At 38.4% G+C, this 22,642-nt stretch overlaps 3 protein-coding genes across 3 annotated transcripts; 1 reads left to right on the top strand and 2 right to left on the bottom strand.

Annotated features, from left to right (window-relative positions):
- Positions 1-413: 413 nt before the first annotated feature.
- calml4b (calmodulin-like 4b) lies at positions 414-4,458 on the bottom strand. The gene is made up of 4 exons (XM_052119765.1): positions 4,380-4,458; positions 2,709-2,897; positions 720-840; positions 414-480 (listed from the first exon to the last, which is right to left on the bottom strand). The coding sequence occupies exons 1-4, from the start codon at positions 4,456-4,458 to the stop codon at positions 414-416; spliced, it is 456 nt and encodes a 151-aa protein (XP_051975725.1).
- Positions 4,459-4,977: 519 nt separating this feature from the next.
- cln6b (CLN6 transmembrane ER protein b) lies at positions 4,978-15,426 on the bottom strand. The gene is made up of 8 exons (XM_052119610.1): positions 15,346-15,426; positions 13,892-14,159; positions 12,297-12,411; positions 11,297-11,395; positions 9,253-9,441; positions 9,102-9,157; positions 6,677-6,799; positions 4,978-5,279 (listed from the first exon to the last, which is right to left on the bottom strand). The coding sequence occupies exons 2-8, from the start codon at positions 13,948-13,950 to the stop codon at positions 4,994-4,996; spliced, it is 927 nt and encodes a 308-aa protein (XP_051975570.1). The 5' UTR covers positions 13,951-14,159; positions 15,346-15,426; the 3' UTR covers positions 4,978-4,993.
- A 1,015-nt stretch (positions 15,427-16,441) lies between these two features.
- On the top strand, positions 16,442-22,227 carry fem1b (fem-1 homolog b). Its single transcript, XM_052119585.1, has 2 exons — positions 16,442-17,513; positions 19,702-22,227. Exons 1-2 carry the CDS (start codon positions 17,239-17,241, stop codon positions 21,335-21,337), a joined length of 1,911 nt encoding a protein of 636 aa, XP_051975545.1. The 5' UTR covers positions 16,442-17,238; the 3' UTR covers positions 21,338-22,227.
- The last annotated feature ends 415 nt before the right edge of the window (positions 22,228-22,642 follow it).

The raw sequence follows: 22,642 nt of genomic DNA, 5'->3' as shown, positions 1-22,642 counted from the left end.
AGATTCATGCAAACAATAACATGACAACAGGGGAATTTACAAGCTTTATGATGCAAACATGGCTTGCCTTTGAAAGAGCAACAGTATTGGATTGAGTTTGCTTTCGGTTCTTGTCTTTATAGGTTATAATAAATCATTTAAACACGTTTAAACACGCAGTGTGAGGCTTTAGTGCACTTGTACACATGCAATTCGTGTTTGCATGCATTTATTGTTTATTTCTTTCAAATAATTCATGCAGAGTGGGACATGCAATATTCCATCTATTTCAAAACAGCATTTTGCTGAAAATAAGTGATTAAAACGGTGATAAAAATGTAAATATATTCATATGTATTTCAACCTAAACTCTTGATGTTGATAAAGTAAGTCTTCCCTGATACACAGTACACAATATCCTTGAAGTAATCTCTTTAAAACACAACTCCTGTTACGATAAATGAACGAGACTTTGAATTATCTGGACAGTTAAACCACTGACTAAATAAGAAACCTTTAAAAATAGAGTTCACAAAGACACATCTGGCTACTTCTAAAACAGTCTCAGGGTTAGTTAATGATTGAATGATTCGGCAGGTGGATTATCAGTAAAATAGGGTCATAGTTGTGAAGTTATTTCATATTTTGCGGTTTTAAGATGATTTAGAGGCTGTAATATCAGTTTTCTCTTTTGGAAACAGTCGGAACGGCATTCCACTAATGAATTATGACAGATGCACCACAACCGGTCCGACGGGATTCTTGCAGAAACAGGGAAGTTCTGGAATTCTGGTTTGTTCACCGTCTTTATAAACGCCTCATAATCGATTCGTCCATCAGACGCCACGCTGGATTCATTCACTGTGAAGAGAAGGAGAAGAACTGGAAAACATTGTGATTTAACTACAAAAAAGTCATTAATTACATTATACGAGAAGTTAAACGATAAAAGTTCTGGAATCTGGGATTGAAAATCAATTTTGAAGATTTTGAACGATTTTGAGAAATAAAGAAACGTTATAACGTAAAAGGAATTAGAACGATATTGAATTCTTAAGCCGTGTTTATTTGATAATGAACTGATTGATCGAGCAAATCTGAGGAAGAACTGGTCAATGCATTTTACATCAAACCTCTTAAAGATATTTATAGTTTTGTTTGAGGCACTTCATAGCAAGTACACTAGATATCCTCGAGCAGAACTGTACCTTACTCATGCTGTTCTGAGTTACGTCTGTTAAATGATCAGTGTTTTATACTTTAGAACAGACAGAAATTGAAAATGTAATGCTTTTTTAACAGCCAGGAATGTTCTTTGCAATAATATAATGTTGCTGTATGGTTTATGTATTTATTGCGCCCTCTTGTGGACAAAGGACACGTTTCCAGGTAAAAATTTAGAATCTCTGCTTAATTGACAACCCTAATATCAGGTTGCCAAAATGGTCTGCACCTTTTTAACTTTAGCGGTTTTCAAAGTGCTTTTCACCACGTCATATTCACCCATTCACACACATTCATACACCAATGGCGGCAGAGCTGCTATGTAAGGTGCTAGCCTGCCGTTGGGAGCAACTTGGGGTACAGTGTCTTGCCCAAGGACACTTCGGCATGTGGAGTCATGTGGGCCGGGAATCGAACCGCCAACCCTGTGATTAGCAGCCGACTCGCTCTACCGTCTGAGCAACTGCCGCCCCTGCAAGTGGGTTTGGCTATTTGTTTCACCAATCACGGAACAACCCTCCTGTTCAGTGATTCAAACAAATTTCCTATTATTATTTTGGCAGGGTATCTACAAGAGAAGGAAATTGAAGGGCCCTGTTTTAAAGCGCAGCGCTATGCCTGAAGTCATAAGGGCAAGTCAATGGGCATGGCTATGAGGGTTTGGTATTTTGGTATAAGTCCAGGTGCAAGTGGGTTTGGCGAAACTGTGTGCACAGCACGCAAATTGGCTGGACCAAGTGTAATTTATTTCTGGAGTTCTTCTCCCATTATTCCAGCATCTGCATCCTATTATGTAGTCCATTCCCGGTCAAGCTCCAGTGATATAAACAAGCACAGTTCAATTTGGAACGCCCAATTCCCAATGCGCTCAAACTCCTCGTGATGGCGTAGTGACTCTGGGTGGCGGAGGACGAATCTCAGTTGCCTCCGCGTCTGAGACCGTCAATCCTCGCATCTTATCACGTGACTTGTTGAGCTCGTTACCATGGAGACGTAGCGCGTGTGGAGGCTTCACGCTATTCTCCGCGGCATCCACTCACAACTCACCACACGCCCCACCGAGAGAGAGAACCACATTATAGCGACCACGAGGAGGTTACCCCATGTGACTCATCCCTCCCTAGCAACCGGGCCAATTTGGTTGCTAAGGAGACCTGGCTGGAGTCACTCAGTACGCCCTGGATTCGAACTCGAGAAAAAAAAACAATATTCCGCCCTGTCCTCTAAGGGCGTTAGAGGCGTTAATTAGCATTCTGAAAAGTGAATTAAAGACATTTGACTACTTTTAAAGGATCCGCTGACTATCTATGTGGCATACTCTATTTCAGATAATCCCGCCCCGGCACATAAAAACTAAACAAACTGTTGTTAGTCACTTTGCATGTCAATCAGATGGTCTCTTCCTGTCTAAGTGGGCGGTTCTTGGTCAGAATAAACTTTAATGTGGATCAGACTTCATGCTGATAGCCAAATGTCGACTAAAGTGAGACTAGATTCAGATTCACCTTCTTCATCTGTGAGTCGTTCTCCAAGTCCCATGAGCTTGGCTTTGAGCTCAGACTCAATGATGAAGCCTTGTTTCTTTTGGTCCATCATCTTCAGCACCTGCATGATCTCAACCCACGGGTTCTCCTTCTGGATAAGCCGGTGCATCACGCTGAGAAACGTGGAGAAGTCCAACTCGCCGCTCTTATCTCAGACAGGCAAAGCAGCGTTCCAAAAAGAGTTCTATTTATTCCAGAGTGTTTACATTTAATTCATTTCCATTCCATTTGTGCTAAGTTTAGTTTCATTGCATTACCTGTATCAGGTGTTAGCTCATATAATGTCACTTTAAGTGTCTCTTCCTCCTAATAAAAAGGCATTTATGAAGTCAAGTGTGGTACTTTGGTTGGTCTGCTTTTCTTCTACGGCAACTCTATAAAATATCTCCCTGCGTACATTGTCCTTATCTGGATATATTTGGCACTAGTGTTTGGAATTGTTATTGTTAAGCTTCATCAGCTCACTCCTATAGATTTAAAGTTATTTTAACAACTTTACACTGTTGATTTGACCTGATGGTTGAAAGTTTAGGGGGACAATCCACTCGATAACTTAAAGGAATATTCCGGGTTCAATGCAAGTTAAGCTCATCGACAGCATTTGTGGCATAATATTGATTGACATAAAAACTAATTTTGACTCGATCCTCCTTTAAACCCTCCAATTGGCCCCCATTCACTTCCATTTTAAGTGTCTCACTGTAACCGTCATATTTGCAATTTTTTTCCCCTCCCCTTTACTCCACAATTTGGAATACCCAATTCCCAATGCGCTCTAACTCCTCATGGTGCTGTAGTGACTCACCTCAATCTGGGTGGCGGAGGACGAATCTCAGTTGCCTCCACATCTGAGACCGTCAATCCGCGCATTTTATCACGTGACTTGTTGAGCGCATTACCGCGGAGATGTAGCGCTTGTGGAGGTTTCACGCTATTCTCTGCGGCATCCACGCACAACTCACCACACACCCCACCGAGAGTGAGAGCCACATTATAGTGACCACGAGGAGGTTACCCCATGTGACTCTACCCTCCCTAGCAACCGGGCCAATTTGGTTGTTTAGGAGACCTGACTGGAGTCACTCAGCACACCCTGGAGTCGAACTAGCGAACTCCAGGTGAGATAGTCAACGTCAATTATCGCTGAGCTACCCAGACCCCCGACAACAGCATCTAAAAACAACGCTCCTGCGCGAGATGCTGAATAAACTAACACAAATGTAATATGGTTCGTCTAGCAGTGTTTCCAAACTCTGGTCCTGGAGGCCCCCAACACCACACATTTTGGATATCTCCTTAATTAAACACACCTGATTCCACTCATCAGCTCATTAGTGGAGACTGCAGGACCTGAATTGCTTGTGTCAGAAAAGGGAGATATACAAAATGTGTAAGGGGGCCTCCAGGAACGCATGTTTCCATAGAAAAACAAATGGATGGTTGCAAAAGCGTTCGGTGTGAACAGCCCCTTGGTGGAGGCCTTTGGCCGTTGCGTCCTGCTAAGCATTTCTCAGATTAAGCAATGAGTTGTTTAAATGCTTTGCCAGGAAAGATGTTCAACTTGGACATTTCTGGAGATCCCCGTGTTCTGTTCCAGTCTGTTGTGTTTCGTCTGATTGAACAGCCCCTGACCTGTGCTCATAGTCTGAGCCGCTGCACCCCCGAGTTCAGCCGGATACCACTGCTGTCTGGGTATATTGCTACTCCACATACAACTGTACTGAATAAAACACAATGTGCTATTTTGCTGTTTTATGAAGCTTGAGTCTAGAGTAGTAGGAATCAGTGCAAGTGTAACATCATGTGAACTGTCTATTGAAGTACCCCCCCTTATTTTTGTATTGTAGACAAACAATGTCACCAAAGAGAAATTAAAATGATTGAAATCTCATATAACCTTGGCAGAGACTGACATGTATTTTTATTTGTGTTAACAATACCTAGTAAATCAAAACCTAATGTTTTGAAGAGAATTGTTTGTTGACAAATAAAAAGAATAGAACAGTATTATAATAATAGAATGGAATGGTGTAAAATACAAAATGCAGAATACAATTATTAAGATAAAGATATAATTGGATATTACATGGAGAGTTTAATAGGAAATGTTTGTTTCAGTTATATGCAAATAATTCAATGTAAAATAATTGTTCATGTTTGTCATTAAAGAAACATATTTGACAAGTTGACCAGTGGTGCTGGTCCATTATGTTGATTATTTAACCTCCATGGAAGACTGTATGTTCTCAGTCTGTAAATGTCCTATGTTTGTCTCTAAGGTGTAGTGTATAAAGGGCCCACGGCTCTGGTATGTACATCACTCCTGGATATTTCTTTTGTAACACCTTGTCGTTCCACAGACACGCGACCCAGATGGTTACTAACACGAGAGATACTGCAAAACTGTACAGCAGGAAGAGTCCGTTACTGTCCAGAATTAATCCTTTTCGTTTCTGGTGCACAACAGTAGCCATCATGGCAAAAAATGTGAAAATAAACGGGATGAAGATTTGTCCTTCCGTCACGAGATACCTGAGGATTAGCAAACAATGTGCAGTTTAAATCAGCAATGACCAGTTTTTAAATTACATTTTTTAAGTATTTATAAATGCAATGAGTTTGCATTTAATGTATGTAGGGAAATGTTGCCAAAAGCAGCAAATTATTGGGGTGCAAGCAGTTTGAAAAAGTGGAAAAAATGACCAAATTTGCCAAATTTGAAAGAACAGACCTGTCAGAGGCGAAGTCATTTCATTACACGTACTCTAATTACTCCTAGACCGTAAGTCCGATTCACACGAAATTTCCCATGTATCATCTGGAGACCCTCGTGACATTATGTTATCAAAATAATTTTGATTCGTTATATCGTTTAGAAGATACAAGCCAAAGAATGTTTTGGCCGGGGCCCAAATGCACTCATCAACATATATCTTCTGAACAATTTAACAAATTACAATTATTTGAATAACATTTTGTGTCTAGGGTGTCTAGAACATACATGCCAAATGTTGTGCAAATCAGACAAAGGGTTTAGGAGACGTTGCTACATACATATAATATTTAATTCTAGCCCATGCGGTTGCAGAGATCTTGGCGAAAACATAAAAAAGTGTATTATAGCGCCACTTAGGGTCGGATGGGTGTGCGTGTGTGAACCTGAGTAGTTGGGGGGATTTGGGACCATTCTGCCAAATTTAGCATCACTAAGACTTATGGTTTTTGCTGCCCAGACACTTTTAGGCCAGAAAAACTACTTTTTCAGCTCACGTCACATAGGTGGCTGAAATGGAAATACGTTGCTACATAGAAGTAAAATAGTGCCACAAATTTTTTGAGTAAATGCCAACAATGATTTTTTAGTTTTGGTGAACTAACCATTTATTTATAAAAGAAACTATTAATTGAATATCTATATCATATTTCTGTTGCCACAATATAATAGCGATTTTACCACATTTAAGGGAATTTGAACGCCAACTTTCCTGTTTAATCCGTGTAACCCACTGCCTCAAGTGCCTTTATGGCTTTAATTAATCATTAATCTATTCTCTAACATTATCATCAAAGTCTATAATAAGCAATGAAAGTAAATGCCTGGCAGTGACCTGGCATGAGTTGGTGTTCAAGTGTAAACACACTCTGGAAACAATGTTTACACCTGACATCGGAGCTCACTTTTTTAACCCTTCGCGGCATACGGTCACAGCAGCACAACACACGATACGACCGCTGTCCGTCTTTAAGAGCTGATGTTATAAATTATTCTGCTGGGATGGAGAGTTGAGTTTTACTGTGATGAATAATGAATCAAGGAGCTGCTGTTGAAGAACAGGTCAGGGAGTCGCTGAGGATTTGGAGAGAACAGATGCTGGTATTACAGGGGCTTTACTCTACGATTACTCTGTTGACCCTAGGGATAAACTGACCAGTAATAAAGGGTACTAGGACCCAATAGAAGCCAAGCAGAGAAGGGCATCATCCTCTCTTCTTTGACAATAGTGAAACAGCCAGTGAAATAGAGGAATAAGATGAGAAATAGTGGAACACACCTGTAAAACAAGAAACAAAAAGGACAGATCCATGAGGTAACCTCAACTACACCATTACATTTAAGCCTATTTAATATAGATATAGCTATATAGATATAAATTCATAACACATTTTCTGTGAGAGTATACTTTCAATACTCTGTATGTATGTATATATATATATATATATATACATACAGTGGCAAGAAAAAGTATGTGAACCCTTTGGAAGCTGGTTTTCTTCATTAATTGGTCATTAAATGTGATCTAATTTTTATCAAAGTCTCAAGTATAGACAAACACAATGTGCTTAAGCTAACAACACACAAACAATTATAATCTTTCATGTCTTTATTGAACACATCTCATTAAAAATTCATAGTGATGTGGAAAAAGTAAGTGAACCCTTGGATTTAATAACTGGTCGATCCTCCTTTAGGAGCAATAACCTCAATCAAGCCTTTCCGGTAGATGCGGATCAAACCTGCACAACATTCAGAAGTAATTTGGGATCATTCTTCCTCACAGAACTGCTTCAGTTCAGACATATTCTTAAGATGTCTGGTGTGAACGGCTCTCTTGAGGTCATTCCACAGCATCTCTATTGGGTTAAGGTCTGGCTCTGACTGGGACACTCCAAAAGGTGGATTTTCTTTTTTGGGAGCCATTCTGTAGTGGATTTACTTTGATGTTTAGGGTCATTGTCCTGTTGCATCACCACATTTTTACTGAGTTTCAGCTGGCACTGCCACCCTGACATTATCCTGTAGGATATCTTGATGAACTTGGGAATTCATTTTTCCCTCGATGATGGCAAGTGGTCCAGGCCCCGAAGCAGCAAAGCAGCCCCAAATCATGATGCTCCCTCCACTGTACTTCACCGTTAGGATGATGTTTTCATGTTGGTATGCAATGCCCTTTTTATGCCATATGTAGTGCTGCGTGTTCTTCCCAAACATTTCAACATTATTTTCATCAGTCCACCATTACCCAGTAGTGTTGTGCAGTGTCAAGTCATGCAGCCATGTTTTTGTTGGAAAGCAGCTGCTTCCTTCATGATGTCCTGCCATGGACACCATACCTGTTTAATGTTTCCTGTACAGTCGACTCATGAACAGAGATGTTAACCAGTTCCAATGATTCCTTCAAGTCTTTATCTGTCACTCTTGGGTTAATTTTCACCTCATAGAGCATTCTGCGGTGTTCCCTTTGAGTCATCTTGGCAGGACGGCCACTTCTAGTGAGAGTACCTATAGTACTAAATCATCTCCATTTATAGACAGTTTGTCTAACTGTGGACAGATGAATATCTAACGGCCACTTCTAGAGAGAGTACATATAGTACTAAATCATCTCCATTTATAAACAGTTTGTCTAACTGTGGACAGATGAATATCTAACGGCCACTTCTAGTGAGAGTACATATAGTACTAAATCATCTCCATTTATAAACAGTTTGTCTAACTGTGGACAGATGAATATCTAACGGCCACTTCTAGTGAGAGTACCTATAGTACTAAATCACCTCCATTTATAGACAGTTTGTCTAACTGTGGACAGATGAATATCTAACGGGCACTTCTAGTGAGAGTACCTATAGTACTAAATCACCTCCATTTATAGACAGTTTGTCTAACTGTGGACAGATGAATATCTAATGGGCACTTCTAGTGAGAGTACCTATAGTACTAAATCACCTCCATTTATAGACAGTTTGTCTAACTGTGGACAGATGAATATCTAACGGGCACTTCTAGTGAGAGTGCCTATAGTACTAAATCATCTCCATTTATAGACAGTTTGTCTAACTGTGGACAGATGAATATCTAAACTCTTCCAGATAACTTTGTAACCCTTTCCAGCTTTATGCAAAGCAACCATTCTTGATCGTAGGTCATCTGAGATCTTGGTCCACGTCAGCAGATGCTTCTTGTGAATAGCAAAGTGTGCTTTTTATAAGTCAAAGTAGCTCTAACCCACACCTCCAATCTCGTTTCATTAATTAGATGCCAGGTTTGCCAACTCCTGACTCTAATTACATTTTGTTGACGTCTTTAGCCTAGGGGTTCACATACTTCTCCACATCACTGTGAACGATTAATGAAAATGTTGTGTTCAATAAAGACATGAAAGATTTTAATCGTTTGTATGTTGTTATATTTTCAATATAAAGTTTCAATAAATGCTCTCTTTGGACTGAATTCACAATATGTTTTCATAGTTCAATGAACTTACTGTATATCCCAAAATATCAACGTAAACTTGATTCCTTGTTATATTCATAATTCAGTGCTGGAAGTATATAGAATATTTTACAGCTTACCACATACAATGTCCCAAACTCTCATCATAAAAGTGCAGCAGGTCAAAAGAGTCGATCTGACAGAAAACAGAAATATTCTCACATGTACTGAATATGCTTAAAGAGTATTAGCATGTTTTTTTCCCAGTGGTTAAGTGCACTCAACAGGTACCAGGGTTTGTGGTTTGATGTTCCTCATGATCGGATTCTCTCTGACGGACAGGTGTAGCTGGTATCCACTGAGCAGCAGCCGATGGTTGATTGAGTCCCCGACCAGGTGTATACTGGCCCCCATCACAAATGTAATGATACACAGGTAGACCGCAGAGCGAGGTAAGGTCTTCGGGCTTCGCTCTATGAGCTTTCAAACGAGTCCACACAAGATAATCAGATGTATAGATCATTAGATAATCCACAGGAAGCACAATGTTACATATGGCCACCAGGAGATGGCGCCAAATACATGACACAGACTCAATGATGACTCAAATGACACAGAATGAAACTCATTGTGTGAAATCTCATGACTAAAATCATGTTTGCATGCTATGCAAACCTTTAGTCATTGTTGTGTTTGCATGTGTAATTAGTTCTTATGTGCAATTATTAGGTTTTATTTGTTTGTACTATTTATTTGTACACTAGGATGAATTATTATTATGTTTCTTAGGCTGATAGTCTCAGAACTGATCATAATCTATATTGTTAAAATTTTTATTGACAATAATGACAATCTTCAACCGCTTATCCGAAGGGGGGTCGCGGGGGCAGCTGCTCCAGCAGGGGGCCCCAAACTTCCCTATCCCGAGCCACATTAACCAGCTCTGACTGGGGGACCCCGAGGCGTTCCCAGACCAGTGTGGAGATGTAATCTCTCCACCTAATCCTGGGTCTTCCCCGAGGCCTCCTACCAGCTGGATATGCCTGAAACACATCCCTAGGGAGGCGGCCAAGGGGCATCCTTACCAGATGCCCAAACCACCTCAACTGACACCTTTCGACGCAAAGGAGCAGCGGCTCTACTCCGAGCTCCTCACGGATGACTGAGCTCCTCACCCTATCTCTAAGGGAGAAGCCCACCACCCTTCTGAGGAAACCCATTTCGGCCGCTTGTACTCGCAACCTAGTTCTTTCGGTCATGACCCAGCCTTCATGACCATAGGTGAGGGTAGGAACAAAAATTGACCGGTAGATCGAGAGCTTTGCCTTCCAGCTCAGCTCTCTTTTCGTGACAACGGTGCGATAGAGCGAGTGCAATACCGCCCCCGCTGCCCCGATTCTCCGTCCAACCTCCCGCTCCATTGTCCCCTCACTCATGAACAAGACCCCGAGGTACATGAACTCCTTCACTTGGGACAATACCTCCTTCCCTACCTGGAGTACGCACTCCATCAGTTTGTTAATTAAATTTAGCTTTAATTTACAAAATTCCATAAAATTAAACTGAATCTTTCACAAAATAATATAAAAAAACTCAATATTTTAAGTTTTATTAACTTAATTTTGTTAAAGATTACACAATGATTCAATCTGAAGGACTTTTGTTATGCAATTGAAATGCGTAAATCTTAAAAATAGGCTAATGTATATATAAATATATATATATATATTTTTTTTTATTTTAGTTACACCTTGATTTTTAAGAGACTAGGAAAATAATTTAGACCTCAAACAATTAATGCATCCAGAAAACAATGTTAAAAATCTCGAAAATCGCTGCTTATTCAACTCCAAAATCATCTCTTCAACACAGAACTGAGAACATTTTTAGATGTTCTTATTAGTTGTTGGTCATTTTCTTGATGCATGAAATCCATGTCATGAATCATAAACCAGCCGTAGTTCATTGAGACGGAGATGAACCATCAATTCACCCAAGAAATGCTATTTTGTTTCATTCAGAAGAAATATTCCTCTGATGTGAAGGTCAGCGTCGCTTATTATGAGCAAGTTACGGTAATGCATCATTTCAATGATACCGAGCTGTAACAGGCTATAAATATCACGTGCTTCTGAATTGCATTTTAAATGGAATAATGAGGCCACATCAGAGCACCATGTACACTTACAGCCCAACAGAACTGGAACGCCCATTATGCATCAAGTTTACATATTCCACTAGACATTTGCATGTTTGTTTCTTAAAGTTAAAGTACCATACGTATGTTTTCGAGAACTAGACCTGATGATAGTCCATAATATACTGTCGGAGTAACCTTGAGCAACAGGAAGGGAGTAGTGATGATGTACAGCATGTGGAGGTAATCGCCAGCGGTGGGTTTGTTCAGAGGAAGCCACTCCATTGGGCAAAAGATCTAGAGAAACACAAACAAACATCACAAATGGCCCATTCTTAAAAACACAACACTTAAAATGATTACGCATAATGTAAAAATACTGTGAAAGCCTGTTAAGTGGTTCATTGTAAGTTGACATGTCATGCACTGACAGTGAAATATTGTTAAATGCACATGTTTATAAGTAAAAAGTGTGATTTACCTGATAATTTACAGTAAAAACAATAAAAACTATGTTCCCAAAAGTCCTCCTGATGCATCTTATACAATTATTTAATTATAAGTTGTATACGGTGAAAAACTTTATTATGTATAATTAGACAATGCATGTAATTTTGCAGTGAAATACTGTAATTTAAGTAAAGATTATTTAAGTAATGCATTAAAAAGTTAAAAGTATGAATTAATTTTAATTTCTTGTAAAATTCTACATTCATTTTAACCAAACATTTGATGTACCAACAGTGAAATATTGTTAAATGCATACGCTTGTAAATAAAAAGTAAGATTCACCTGATAATTTAGTTAAAATAATAAAAAATATGTTCCCAAAAGTCCCTCCCGACGCATCTTAAACAATTATTTAATTGCATTAATTAAGTTATATACGGTGAAAAACTTGATTAGTTTTAACAAGACAATACCTGTAATTTTGCAGTAAAAAAGTAGTAAATTAAGTACAAATAAATAAATAATAAATTAAATAAAAAGTATAAATTACCTTAAATATTTTTGGTGAAATAACCTGATAATTTACACTAAAAACAATAATAATAATTATAGTAATATAAAACATTCCAATAAAATCCCTGTGTGACTGTCTTATTTATTTATATTGAATCTAAACAGTTATTTTTATGTTAAGTTTGTGTATTTCATCAAACTGATGTGATGCTTTATACTTAAGCTGTTTTGTTACCATGACAACAGGCCTGCCAACGTCCAGCAGCCAGTTCTGTACCGTGAAAGAGCCCCAGAGGTCCAAATGAAACGGAGCGTTCTTCAGGCAGGAGTCCGTCTCCCTCCACATCTGTCTGTTGACACGACACGTATCACAGGATAATACAGAACACATACAGCATGTGCTGTTCTGCAGGACATTAAACATGAGTCATAGCAATAGTGTCAATAAAAAGTGCAACTGAAGTATACTAAGAGTTTAGGATGCATACTAAGTAAAAAGGGAGTCTTATGGGCCGCTGTGTGAAACACGCTTTAATCTCTTCTCATGTGTTGCTCTCAAATCCCCAACAAATATCTGCTGCAGGGCGCTTCGGGAGCCTTCAAAGGGGCTTTTGGCTGTTCAATGTGATTCTAAGGTGGATTCATCCCAAAGCAAATCTTTAAAATATATTTATATTATATATTATTATTTTTTTCTTCTCTTTTCATTTTTACAATTAGGCTACTGTATTTAGTGTGAACTACAACTTCCCCCTTAATACAGAAATACTGCAATTGTTTTACTGTAATATAGTCACAAATTACTGTATATCCGTTCTGAGTAATTCAAATAATCAAATTAAAATATGAGTATAATGTATAAGTAAATATAGGTTTTAATAAATATATATATTTTTTAATAAATATAGGTTAAAGAAAGTATTTCCATACATAAAACATTTTATTATAGTGATGAGAATTATTATTATTATTATTATTATTGCATAACAAATATGAGAAATACAAGTTTTATTAAATATTATTAAAAAAATATGAATTAAAATATTAATAAAAATACGTTTGAATAAATATTACTATAAGTAAAATTTTGCATTACAGCAGTAATTTATTTAATTGTATTTTTTGTATAATATTAAGCAGAATTTTTGGATGGAAATGTGCTTCAATGTACATTTTAATAAATATTATTATTTAAATAAATATATGTTAAAATATATATAACTATAAGTGCATTTTTTTAAGTATATAAGTATATAATATATACGTTTTATATATGATTATTTGTTAAAAAAATATAGAAATATATATATATATATATATATATATATATATATATATATATATATATATATATATATAAAACAAATATATATATATATATATATTCAAAATAGAAATTAAAATTTGAGGTGTGAAAAAAATAAATATAAATATATTTAATATATATATATTTGTTTAAATATAATACAATGTATTATAAAATATTATATATTAAAATATAAATAAATAAGTTAAATAAATACTATTATAAATAGCATTTTGTGTATCAGTAATGAGAATATTTGTGGGGTAATGTCCCAAAATTGACATGAAGGTAATGACACAATTAATTGCCCATAAAATGTGCTTAATTTTCTTCAATCAAAATATAATTCCTAATTTAATTTGTACATTATTTTCAGGGTGAAATATGACCAGGACATGTTTTTGTGAGATTCCCTCATGCACTCACAAAACCAAACTGAACAGTTATTTATGGTTTATATTTAAATGAATATATCAAACATCTGCTGTACAAATGGAGAGAAATAAAACACAAGAGTTTCAAACCTGGTCAGTAAAGCAGCGTGCATGGCAGAGTTCGGTCTCTTGCGCATGATGGATGGCATTTCAGTGGCACCATGAAGGTTTTCGGCTGTTCGTCCACACTGGAGGCGATTTATCTCTGTGACTCTCCCCTGACCTCAGCTGGCAGGGGTCAAATACGAAAGGACAACAATTATTGTGGTTGCACCAAACCATGTAAGAGCCCTGATCCCTCAAGGATGCCCTGCTTGCACAGTTGCAGAATACTCAATTCAGGAAGTGTCCGGTGTAGCTTTGTAACACAAGAAGAAGAGCTGTGAGCCATGGACATTTACCCTGACTTCTGACATGTGAGTATTCATAAAATGTAACAAAACAGTGACTCTTTCAAGATATGAACAGTTGAATAAACAACAGGAATACATAAAACATGTTGGTTCAAACACACAGTCCAGTAAAGATTATGTTTTGTAAGCTTCGGTGCATTTTGATGGTGTCTGCGGTTTAGTTTGCAGATAAACCTTTAATCCAAACCCCCTCCCTTTCTGTGAAACGTTTCAGAATTTAAGCTTTCTGTTGAATATACAGCACCGTGTGTTCCTAGTAATACACTTCAAAACCTCATGAAGATTTCACTATTTGTCTCAAACATGAAATCTTGACAGTTCAACATATATTGTCTAATTTCCTCTTTATTTTTAAAATATATCTGAGCTCCCCATGTCTATATGGGCCTACATATTTTATGATTTATATATATATATATATATATATATATATATATATATATATATATATTATTTTAATCGATTTTATAACCGTAATTATATGGTAGCCATTGTATAATTATTAAGGAAATAGAAAATTGATATAACCTTCAATTAAATTATCATAGAATAGCATCAGAGGTTTATCCTGATGTAAAAACCTAGTTGCAGAATGGTCAACTAGGGATGTGCCTAGAAGGTAACCCGCCAGTTACCTTAGGTCTCGCGAGAGCCGCATTGCATGTTAACACACTGTGTTTTTTGTGTTGATTTAGAGTCCTACAGAAACTGTATACCGACCTCTACCCCTGAACCGACCCCAACCTTTAACCCTACAACTAAACCGAGCCTTAATCATAACATTAATAAGAACTAATGACATTCTCGCGAGACTTAAGATGCCGGGGGGTAACCTTCTAGGCACAGCCGTCACATTAAATCTGTTTTTGATTTTACTTATTAGCATGTGCTATTTGGTTTCCATAATTATGAAAGAGAAGACAGTAGAAAGTATTATGCTATTAATCTCATGTTTCTGTTGGCAAAGTATCACATACATAAATGCACATTCAAATGAACTAGAACAATATAATAGTAGCATAATATGCTCCTAACACTAAATCGATTAGAACTGTGCTTCTGCTGTCGCTTTACCATATATGTGAATGTATTTTTTTCTCTCTTTCTTTTTATTAATGTAACCTTTCTTACCCCCTGGTAATTTGTATGTTGAGTTATATTTTTGTTAATGTATCCTTCAATAAAAAATAAAAATAAGACTTCCGTCACGACAGTAAGTCACCGTTTGCGGATACCATACAAATGAACGGTGAGAGCCGTAAACTGACACCTGCCTGTCGCATAATTATCTGCGACTTTCCTTACAAAGAAGCAATTTATCGTCGTAAATCCCACTCAAAGTTCATCCCAAAAGGATTGTTTATTGTAAAACATGTTGAAGATTAGCGGACAGGTGATCAATTCATTAACTTATAAGCTGTTTATTCGGCACACTGAAGCATCATCAAAAACAGCATCTGTCTCCTCGCTTTTATGTATATCTATAGTATGTCCTCGCCATTGTTCCGCGGCCCGCCCATAGAATATGGGACCAGCGCGTTATGCATGGGTTTGCTAACCTTGTATAGAGTTATATAGTGTGCCACAATTCTGCACGGGCAAAATTATAATTTTGGTGCACAAAAATGTTCTGCACGCGCAAGATGAAATTGAGCGCACAAAAGGTTATTTTGCAAGGCTAAGATGATATTTAGATTGCTCAAAAAAAATTCTGCACGCACAAGATAATATTTTGAGGACACGAAACATTTTCTGCATTCACAAGATAAAATTAAGTGCACCTTAGTTATTTTGTATGCCCAAGATGATATTTAGAGCACACAAAACATTTTCTGCACACGCAAGATGATATATTGAGCGCACAAAATGTTTGTGTAAGTGCAAAATTATATTTTAAGCACACATAAAAATTTATTTCGCAAGCACTTGAACTCTTTGTAAGGCAATGTGTCTTCTTTCAAAGATAAATTAATTTTTATAAAAGGAAAATCAATTTTGTACTTGAATTATATTTGAATGAATATTTGAATGTTAATTTGCTCAGAAATCTTACATTTTGCTTTCTCCACCTACCCACTCAGCGTGCAAAATACACTTTTGCGTGCTCAAAATATCATCTGATCTGTAGAAGAGCTCTGATAGCATCACGAGGGACTTTTATTTTAAAGAAACAAAAGCAGGAAGTCCATTCGACGCAATGCGTGACCTCATTTCCGGGCGTCGCCACTGGCAGAGGTGAAAGGAAACAAACACATTGAGCAGATTTAAGGGTTAATTTCGACTTTAACGAGGAAATCTGGATTTATTCCGTTTTTATTTCCGAGAACATTGACACGGAGGGACGTACATCTAAAAAATTCAAACATAAAACAACAACAACAACAACAAACAGCATAAAAATGAAGAATCTGGGCGAGTAAACTCCATTCTTATGAAGTGAAATTAAAATATAACGCATTTATAGTGAATTAATAGTCAAATCCACATTTAATCTGTAATTATACAGAGTAAAATCAACTTCACAGTAGATATGACACTATTAAACATCTTATGAATGCCGTATCGTATTATAGTAATAGCCCTGGAGTTATCATAAAATAAACTAGTATTACTAACTATAAAATATATTGCTAGGAGTTTTGTTGTCATTATAACATTAGATTAAATTCATTTAGCCTAATCGATCATTGTAATTACTTGTAATGGCAGTAAATAGCTCTTTCGGATTAAAGTGAAAAATAAAAAAAGTCAGATTACTTATATTAAATGTTGTAGAGAATTAGTGTAATGACAGTGAGATAAACATTAGTTTCATATGTGATCTATTGAGGTCATTTGGGTGAAAGTCAGATTATATCCTGTTCACATTAGAAGTTCAATAATCCAGTGGGATCCAGTATAATGTCTGTTGGTGGTACTGAATGTGCCCATCAGTTTCCTATATGAGGTGCTGAGTTCAAGTGGGTGTTTTTTAATGGGAGGCGGGTTGATCTGCTCTGAGATCAGTGGGCGAATCTTGCACAGATGGTGGAGGTACCGGCTCTGGCCCGGTTGGAGTCCCTGGCCCGGTATGTTCACAAAGCAGCCAGTGAGGGGCGAGTCCTGACCCTGGCTGCCCTTCTGCTGAACCACTCCACGGTCCAGACCCGATACCTGCTGGAGTTTGTGACCCAGGTGGCCGGACAGAGATCCACACCGCTCATTATTGCTGCTCGGAATGGACATGACAAGGTCGTCCGACTGCTTTTGGATCATTACAAGGTGGACACTGAACAAACGGGGACTGTCAGGTTTGACGGGTGAGTTTAAACTGTTTGGTGATCTTCAAAGTCTTTTTTTAAATACACATTTTACCCCTAAGGGATAGTTCACCCAAAAATGAAGTAATAAATAAAATAAATGCTGTCATTATTTACTCGCTCTCATTATGTTCCAAATATGGCAACGTTTGACAGCCTTAGTCACCATTCACTTTCATTGTATGGAAAAAAAAATGCAATTCCCTCTGAACGCAAACCTTATTCAGAGGTAATGCAAACCTTATTCTGAGGGAACGCAAACCTTATTTGTGAGGGAAAGCAAACCTTATTCTGAGGGAACGCAAACCTTATTCTGAGGGAACGCAAACCTTATTCTGAGGGAACGCAAAACCTTATTGTGAGGGAACGCAAACCTTATTTGTGAGGGAACGCAAAACCTTATTTGTGAGGGAACGCAAAACCTTATTTGTGAGGGAACGCAAAACTTATTTGTGAGGGAACGAAAACCTTATTTGTGAGGGAACGCAAAAGGTATTCGTGAGGGAACGCAAACCTTATTCTGAGGGAACGCAAACCTTATTTGTGAGGGAACGCAAAAGGTATTCGTGAGGGAACGCAAACCTTATTCTGAGGGAACGCAAACCTTATTTGTGAGGGAACGCAAAACCTTATTTGTGAGGGAACGCAAAACCTTATTCTGAGGGAACGCAAACCTTATTTGTGAGGGAACGCAAACCTTATTTGTGAGGGAACGCAAAACCTTATTTGTGAGGGAACACAAACCTTATTTGTGAGGGAACGCAAAACCTTATTTGTGAGGGAACGCAAAACCTTATTTGGGAACGCAAAAGGTATTCGTGAGGGAACGCAAACCGTATTCGTGAGGGAACTCAAAACATATTCGTGAAGGAACTCAAAACATATTCGTGAGGGAACGCAAACCTTATTTGTGAGGGAACGCAAAACCTTATTTGTGAGGGAACTCAAACCATATTCGTGAGGGAACTCAAAACATATTCGTGAGGGAACGCAAACCTTATTTGTGAGGGAACGCAAACCTTATTTGTGAGGGAACGCAAAACCTTATTTGTGAGGGAACGCAAAACCTTATTTGGGAACGCAAAAGGTATTCGTGAGGGAACACAAACCTTATTCTGAGGGAACGCAAACCTTATTTGTGAGGGAACGCAAACCTTATTTGTGAGGGAACGCAAAACCTTATTCTGAGGGAACGCAAACCTTATTTGTGAGGGAACGCAAACCTTATCCTGAGGGAACGCAAACCTTATCCTGAGGGAACGCAAAACCTTATTTGTGAGGGAACGCAAAACCTTGTTTGGGAACGCAAAAGGTATTTGTGAGGCAACGCAAACCTTATTCCGAGGGAACGCAAACCTTATTTGTGAGGGAACGCAAAACTTATTTGTGAGGGAACGCAAAACTTATTTGTGAGGGAACGCAAAACCTTATTTGTGAGGGAACGCAAAACCTTATTTGTGAGGGAACGCAAAACCTTATTTGGGAACGCAAAAGGTATTCGTGAGGGAACGCAAACCTTATTTGTGAGGGAACGCAAACCTTATTCCGAGGAAACGCAAACCTTATTCTTAAAACTTCTTTTTAAAGAATTTCCTATTACTGCAACATGTCCAGATTCACAAGTTGGAACATTAAATTAAGTTTAAACAATTCAATTAAATAGACTATCTTGGTTTAAACATACTTTGTTTGTTGAGTTGGTTTTTCACTATAAATTATGAATAATTATTATTTCCACACTTATCACTGAAACATGTTCCAATTTAGACATTCAAGAATGATTTAATAATTAAAAAATCTGATATTTATCCTTATATCAACTATTAGACGTAGCCTATAGTTATAAAAACAAGGTACTCGTACAATTTGTATGGGTGTGTTTATGTAATGATATAAATTATTTATTTTGAAACACATTTGGTGAGTTATACATTTTTGTAGAATTGTTGACACAAAGTTCAAATCAATTAGAATTCTTTTTTTAAAAATCCAAAATATTTGGGCATTAAATCGATGTCGTTATATCGAAAGGGTGCATCTTGGACAGAAGAATGTAAGTCATATGGGTTTGAAACAAGCATGAGAGTGAATAAATGATGACAGAACTTTCATGTTGGATAAAGTATTTATTTTAAGGTTATTTATTATGTTTCATTACAGTTACATTGTTACATTGTCACTTTTACAGGTATATCATTGATGGAGCCACAGCTCTTTGGTGTGCAGCTGGCGCTGGGCATTTCGAGGTGGTACGCTTGCTGGTCTCGCACAACGCCAACGTGAACCACACCACGCTCACTAACTCCACCCCTCTCAGGGCTGCGTGCTTCGATGGACGACTGGACATCGTACGGTACCTCGTAGAGCACACCGCAGACATCAGCATTGCCAATAAGTACGACAACACTTGTTTGATGATAGCGGCCTACAAGGGCCACACGGATGTTGTTTTCTTCCTGCTTGAACGTGGCGCGGATCCAAACGCCAAAGCGCACTGCGGTGCCACCGCACTGCACTTTGCTGCCGAGGCCGGGCATCTGGACATCGTGAAGGAGCTTGTACGATGCCAAGCAGCTATGGCGGTTAACGGTCATGGAATGACGCCCCTCAAGGTGGCAGCAGAGAGCTGTAAAGCGGACGTCGTAGAGTTGCTGCTTACGCATGCGGATTGCGAAGTAGCCAGCCGTATCGAAGCGCTAGAACTGCTTGGCGCATCCTTCGCCAACGACCGAGAGAATTACGACATTCTTAAGACCTACCACTACTTATACCTGGCCATGCTGGAACGACATCGCGATCCAGAGAGGGTCACCGCCAAGGAGTTTTCGGCACCTGTCGAGGCGTACGGAAGACGGGCGGAATGCCAAACTTTGCAAGAGTTAGAGGCCATTAGGCACGATCGCAATGCATTACACATGGAAGGCCTGATGATTCGCGAAAGAATTCTGGGAGCGGATAACATCGATGTGTCACATCCCATAATATACCGTGGGGCCGTCTACGCTGACAACATGGACTTTGAGCAGTGCATCAAGCTGTGGTTGCATGCCTTGCACTTACGTCAACGAGGAAAACGCAGCACGCATAAAGACCTCTTGAGATTTGCGCAAGTGTTCTCGCAAATGGTGCACTTAAAGGAGCCGGTCCAGGCGTGGGACGTGGAACAAGTTTTGCGCGCCAGCATCCTGGAGATCCGCCTCAGCAAGGAGCGTGTGGAGACCGCCACAGATGCGGAATTGCCTGGGGCCACTGACAACTACGAATCCAATGTGTTTACCTTCCTCTACCTGGTTTGCATCTCCACGAAAACCCAATGCAACGAAGAGGAAAGAGCGCGTATTAACAAACAGATCTATGACCTGATACGACTCGATCCGCGCTCCAGAGAGGGGTCCTCACTTCTGCACCTAGCGGCGAGCTCTAGTACGCCCGTAGATGACTTTCACACCAATGACGTGTGTAGTTTCCCCAACGCACAAGTGACGAAATTGCTAATAGACTGTGGCGCAGAGGTCAACGCAGTTGATCATGACGGAAATAGTCCGTTACACCTCATAGTACAATACAACCGGCCAATCAGTGACTTCCTCACCCTCCACGCCATCATTATTAGCCTCGTAGAAGCCGGCGCTCATACAGACATGACCAACAGACAAAAGAAGACTCCGCTTGATAAAAGTACGACTGGCGTTTCGGAAATCCTTCTGAAGACGCAAATGAGGATGAGTCTGAAGTGTCTGGCGGCTCGTGCCGTTCAACAACATAAGATCTTGTATCACGACCAAATCCCTAAAAGTCTTGAAGAGTTTGTCGAATTTCACTGACAGTTCATTTTATTGTCGCCGAATCTGGTTTTATGTTTTAGAGTTCGATCTAACTTGTGAAATGGTGCTGAGGACTCTTGGATTGAGGTTAGACGTTTCTTCCGAACTCTACGAACTCAGCCCAAATTTCGTGATTGCAGAATATGCACATCCTAATTTACCTGTTGATCCAGTTGGAAGTTGGCGGTTCCTGGGATATTGACACTTTTTAGAAAGATTGGTTCTTTTTTTACTCGCCAAAGAGGACATTGATACATCTATATTGACAAGTGACGGCAAAAGACTCTTATTTTGAAATATTAGATTCCTCGTTGGGTTTCGATAAGCGCCCAGCTGGATTTTAACCTACGTTGAACTTGGTTACGACAAACGAACGGCTCTTTTTAACAGCTGCTTTTTTGTCAACTCGTATGGTTTTGTTTTCTTAACATATTTTATTAGATGAGGTTTATTTAAAAACAAAAGTCTAAAAATGTCTATTTTATAAGGAATCAATGGCCATGTGTTGATGTCCTAAAACTAAACTCGTCTGTACCGGGCAATTTGTTTTATTTGAATACTAAAATGTGCCTGTAACTAGAAGTTGGGCATTTATTATTATTGGTTCTATTTTGTTTATTTTCAACTCTCATTTAAACATGAAGCTTCTGTAATGGCAATTAGTGAATCATTTTGACTTGCATTAACAAACACTTTGCTGGAGCTCAGTTTGATTCATGGGGCCTTAATTTGAATGGTTGTGTGTGTGTGTGTGTGTGTGTGTGTGCGCGCACGTGCTTGAATGCATGTTTGCATGGATATGTTGGAATTTGAATGTCTAAGGTTTTTTATAACCTCTGTTTGCACCATATTTTACTCTTTAATAACTGGAGATTGCTCAATATGTCTTTATGTTTTTATTTCCAAACCAAATCAAACAAGATTAAAAACAAAGATCCAAGACATATGTCCAATTCTGATATTTGTTTTAATGCATTTTGTTGACACTAGGCTAGAAAATCGTCTGAAATGGTCATTTATTTGCCTTGAAGGGATAGTTCACTCTAAAGTGAAAATTCTGTCATTTACTCACCCTCATGTTGTTCAAACCCAAGACTTACTTTCTTCTGTGGAACACAGTAGTAGATGTTTGGCTGTGTTAGTCTCAGTCACTGTTCATTTCATTGTAGCTTTTCTTTGCGCATGTTGACCCAAGTTAACATTTTGCCTTTTATTTGCTTTAGTGAAGACAATTGAATGATGGCACTTTTTTGGGGGGGTAAATATATACATAATTCAGAAGCATTCTAAGCACATTTTACATGA

The sequence above is a fragment of the Xyrauchen texanus genome, chromosome 46 (assembly GCF_025860055.1).
Source record: "Xyrauchen texanus isolate HMW12.3.18 chromosome 46, RBS_HiC_50CHRs, whole genome shotgun sequence".
Classification (NCBI taxonomy): domain Eukaryota; kingdom Metazoa; phylum Chordata; class Actinopteri; order Cypriniformes; family Catostomidae; genus Xyrauchen; species Xyrauchen texanus.
The sequence above is the reverse complement of the archived record's forward strand: the minus strand, read 5'-3'. Positions and strand labels throughout refer to the sequence as shown.